Source organism: Chaetura pelagica, unplaced genomic scaffold (assembly GCF_000747805.2).
Source record: "Chaetura pelagica isolate M959 unplaced genomic scaffold, ChaPel_1.0 scaffold198, whole genome shotgun sequence".
Classification (NCBI taxonomy): Eukaryota; Metazoa; Chordata; class Aves; order Apodiformes; family Apodidae; genus Chaetura; species Chaetura pelagica.
In genome coordinates this window covers 766,062-771,091 of record NW_009954317.1, presented here as the reverse complement: position 1 = coordinate 771,091, position 5,030 = coordinate 766,062, and the positions used below count along the sequence as shown (strand labels likewise).

At 43.6% G+C, this 5,030-nt stretch overlaps 1 protein-coding gene across 3 annotated transcripts in view; it reads left to right on the top strand.

The window, feature by feature from the left end:
- The first annotated feature begins 620 nt into the window (after positions 1-620).
- Positions 621-5,030, top strand: part of PPFIBP1 (PTPRF interacting protein, binding protein 1 (liprin beta 1)) — a 54,916-nt gene continuing 50,506 nt past the window's right edge. For all 3 annotated transcript variants that reach the window (XM_010004134.1, XM_010004133.1, XM_010004132.1), the window contains exons 1-2: positions 621-684; positions 3,077-3,282. In XM_010004134.1, the coding sequence (XP_010002436.1) occupies positions 621-684; positions 3,077-3,282 (270 nt within the window). The remainder of the gene's footprint in view (positions 685-3,076; positions 3,283-5,030) is intronic.

Here is a 5,030-nt window from a genome sequence, read left to right as displayed (position 1 = left end):
GGGATAGTCTGTGCATGCACACTGTGCCCTGCTGAGTCCTGGGCATTTGAGATATCCTGCCTGTAGGCAAATGGTTGTGTGCCCAGGAGTTCTGGATTGTCGGATGACCACAAATCTTGGACAAATGGTCAGACTCCTGTTTTTCTATACCAGCAAATTCTTGGGGGGAATAAAAAATAATACAGCAGGTGGACACATGGTTTATTGCTGAGTTGCAGCTTGCTTTTAGCAATAGAAGGCCTGTGTCTTCCATACAAGCTTTCCTGAAGTGTCACACGGTATTTCTGAGGTGCTCTGTGGGATGTCCTTTCAGAGGCAGGGACTTCTGGGCAGAGCAGGCTGCAGGCTGACCAACCATAGGAGCTCATCATGTTGGTTCTATGATTCTTTGACCCAGTTCATGTCTGGTGTTGAAGACCTCCAAGTCTTGTGGTCAGCAAATGACCCCCTCTAGTTTTCCTGCTGCTCTGGCGACTGTGCGGTCTGAATTCATAGAACTTGCAGTAAAATGTAATTCTCTTTTGCAGATTGAGTTGCAGACGTGAGGCTCTGGATCCAACTCGCACTACCCGTGTTTTATTGCTCCTTATGGTGTAGCTGTTGATCCTTCCTGAGAAAAGATGATGAGTGATGCAAGTGACATGCTTGCTGCGGCTCTGGAGCAGATGGATGGCATCATAGCAGGTAAACACTTGGGACAGCTTGTTTGTTTAGCTGTTTCAGTCCTACTTTCTCATACCTGGACAGCAGAGTTTCAGGCTGAAAAGGAAATGTGCTAATAATTATGTTTGATGCCTTGCATTATAGCTTAGCAATTAAAAATAAATGGAGTGGAGGGATTGCACAGACTCTCACAGACAGGCATGGCTAAATGGTTTGTAGTTCTTCTAACTGCTGTCAAAATGCTGCTCAAAGAGGTTGAGTGATACAGTTCAGCTGGTACATACAGCACCATGAAATCTAAGGATGAGGCACTTTTCAAACCAGGCTGAGTGTGTTTAAAGAGCAGCTGCAAGGCAGGAAGAGTAAGTTTGCCTAATTCTGGGTACTCTGAACTTCTCTCAACTCCATGGAGTTAAAAGAATAACTGGATTTTCCTTTTTTCAAAAGTGGAATGTGCTGGGTCCAAACATTTGGTTTGGACCTGCCTTGAGCATTTAAATGCTTTAGAAATACCTGTAAATTTCAAGTGGACCAAGGAGAGGCATCACAAAGTATACAACCTCTGTTTTTAAGTTGGGTCTAGTAAGTTAGAAAATGATACAAGTCACCAGACTGAGGAGCAAAGTAGCAAGAAGTTAACTGAAAAAAATGTTCTGCAGGGACAGCAACACAGTTGTAAAGTCTTTAGTAGTTGCACTTAAAATAATTTCCCTTAGGGAAAAAAATCATCATACAGTGTGTCCTTTGTTTAAATAATGAGTTTTCCTAAAGATATTAAGGACACATGTAAGGTGGATTCAGTTGGCTCAAAATGATCTCTAAAAATACATGTAAACTCTGACTTTAGTAATTTCCATAAGTAGATACTGATATTTGGATCCGATCATGTATCTGAGTTTCCAGGAGCCTAAGTTGGTTATGGCAGGATGATGTTTCATATAAAAATAAAATTTTATGTTGGGATGCTTAAGTCACCACAGACTTCATTTACCCATGTGGCTGTTCAGACCTATAAAGTAATATAATAAAGGGATAGCGACTCCTATGGAGTTGTGGGGATTTTTCTCTATTTTTTTTTTTCAAAGGGAATTAGCTGAATACTTGCATTTTTGTGGTTTGCCAGATGAGATGAATGAAGTGCATATATGGCCTATCACTGTAGTTTCCAAAGTTGACAGTACAAATGATGCTCTGTCATCAGCATGTCACACTGTGCTGAGGCATTACAGTATTAAGGTCACAAATCAGCATGCTGAAATTACAGCTGGAATTAGCTAGGTTGCATTAAATCAACCTTAATCCTGAATTCAGAGTTGCCTTCCTTCCTTAATATCTATCAACTTTTAATGTAGGTCAAATATATGTACTGTGAGTTTATGGAAATTAGAGATTTTTCTTTTTTATTAACATGCAAATGTCAGTGATACTGTGTCAAGCTGCTGGGTTTAAAAATTATTCTTGAGTAGAAGTGGTTTGGTCTTTATCTTCATATTTCTCTTTATTCTTTCAAAAAGCTTCCAGTGCCTTGGGGTAGCATAACATCTTCCTACATAAAAAATGTCACGCACGGTTTCCTCTGGACACCATTAGTGCCTGACTCGGGTCACACAGTCCCCACGGGGTGACTCAAAGTGTTATCAGAGCCTGTTCCCTCTGTAGGACTCGTGCACACAGTTGTGGGGTATGTGTCCTGTGTTGCATCAGCCCACCTCTTTACTGCTGGAGCTGCCATCCATGTAGCACACCAGCAAGGGCTTGTCCTCTTCTACATTGCCCCTCACTACAAAAAGCTGAGGTTCCGCAGTGTGCCCAAAGAAGAGAAATGAAGCTGGTGAAGGGTCTGGAGAAGAAGTCTTTCAAAGAGCAGCTGAGAGAACTGGGGTGCTTAGTCTGGAGAAAAGTAGGCTGAGGGGAGACCTTATTATTCTCTACAACCACTTGAAAAGAGGTTGTAGTGAGGTGGGGGTCAGTCTCTTCTCCCAAGTAAAAAATGATAGAGCAAGAGGAAATGGCCTTGAGTTGCACCAAAGGAGGCTTATACTGGATATTAGGAATAATTTCTTTACTGAAAGGGGTTGTGAGGCACTGGAACAGGCTGGCCAGGGAAGGGTTTGAGTCACCATCCCTGGAGGTATTTAAAAGATATGTAAATGTGGTGCTTAGGGACATGGTTTAGTGGTGGCCCTGACAGTGCTGGGTTAACAATTGGACCTAGTGATCTTAAAGGTCTTTTCCTAACAAAATGATTCTATGACTGACATTGCTTCATGGTGAGGACATAATCCAGCACCAAGGCTGAGTTTGGTTCAGATAAATGACCTCTGGGAGCCAGCACCACCTGGCATTTTTCAGCCTCGCCGGGTGTCTGACCTGCTTGCCTTGTGCCTGACCACATGCAGTTTTGCTCCTCCAGGTTCCAAGGCACTGGAGTACTCCAATGGCATCTTTGACTGCCAGTCCCCCACCTCCCCCTTCATGGGGAGCTTGCGGGCACTGCACCTAGTGGAGGACCTGCGGGGCTTGCTGGAGATGATGGAAGCAGATGAGAGAGAGGGGCTGCGCTGCCAGGTCCCGGATTCCACAGCAGAGACTCTGATTGTATGGCTTCAAAGTCAAATGGTACGTTTCACCTGTCATGCTCTTCTTTTATGTGGTAACTGAACCAACTCAGGCAGCAGGGCTGTGTTTTACGCAGGGAACTTAAAAGTTTTCAAGCAGGTTTCAAAGAACCGAAGGGAAGAGATTTTGGTTTGGAGATGCTGCTGTGAGGCCTCAAAAAAGTTGTAACTTGAATGAATACCTTGTGCAGTGGGTTGGCCTGTGCTTTTTCTTTTTTAATGTACCAGTTTTGTGGAGGAAGAAGTTTTCAGTCATTGAGTTCCACCTCAGAGGTTTGGGTAAGACATTTTTATAGGAATCAGACACTTGAGTAAAGAAAAAACCTGCTTTAAATATGAACTTTTCACTAAAAAGCATTTTTGGCAGTATATATTCTACAGGGACTGATGCTGTTCCTGAGCTTCCTTACCTGGTTTATAACAAGAGTGAGTGGTACATGCTCAACAACCCTTTAACCTGGAAATCAAACCAATTTTTTCTCTTCTCTGTTTGTGAATCTACCAGCTTTTGTCACCCTTGCTTTAAAAATACACTAAATTATACCTGATAAGATTGTTCTTTTCCCAAAAGAAGTAAAAAAACCAAAACCAAACAAACCCAACATGTGGCTCAAATGGAGGCTGCCTGAAGACCTGGGAAGTAAAATGTTGTGCTTATCAAAATGTGAATGACATGGCACCTCCAGGTGCCCTGTGGCTGGTGACTTCCCAGCAGACCCAAATATGGGTGCTCATGGCCTGTGGCAGGGTTTGTGTTGTGGTGGTGTGGGTGTGCACAGGTTTTAGGGAAGCACCAGCAGTAGAAGTCAAGACTTACTTCTCGAGGCCATGCTTCAGGGTTTAAGTCAGCCTGTAGCTGTGACAGCTACAGCAGCAGCAGGTGTGTGCTTCTGCAGATTTTTCCAAATCTGTATTAGAGCAATTGTACCTCCTGTCTGACACCCTTGGCACTGGCCAAGGTAATGCTTTGTTGCTGAAGTGATGATGCCAGATCTGCTGAAGACTGGGTCTGATGCAGGACAGGCCACAGTGGTGGCTCAGTGTGGCACCCTATTATAGTTTGAGAAGGCAGAAACTACTTTCATGGCAGTAACGTGGTAACCCCTGATGACCAAGCTCAAGAGAGACAGAAGGCATTACTTAGGACCCCAAGGAGGTCCAGGAGGCAGAACAGAGAATCACAGAATTGTTGCAGTTGGAAAGACCTCCAAGATCATCAAGTCAAACTGTCCATCTGGGGATAAAAGGGTGACCTCAATATTCCCTCCCATTTTCTGTCATACCCTATAAAATGCCAAAAGGACAGGGAAGAGAGGCCTTGGCTCCTTTTCTCTCTTATGGTGGACATCTGTGATAGAGGGTCTTGACTCTCTGTCTTCACCACGTGCTCTGCAGAATCTGACTCTATCTTTTGCTGAGAAGAGTCCTGGCCCTTTTTACTGTGTTTACTCTGCCATGAGGCACCTTCAGACTCACATCAGCTACCACTAACTTTGGGGTTTGTATATGTGTGTGTATATATATGCATATATATATACTTGTATTTTTTTCATTACTTTCCTACTTGTCACTATCTCTTCCCTTGTTCCATTAAACCTGTTCTCGTTCTGATTTCCAACCTTGAAGTCTCTCTTCCTTTTTTCATCTTCCCCTGGAAGGGAAGCAACGGAGAGCAATTTGGTTCTGTGTTTTGCTTTGCCCTGACTCTGAAACCAAGACACAGCCAACACATTGCTGCTGACAGGATGG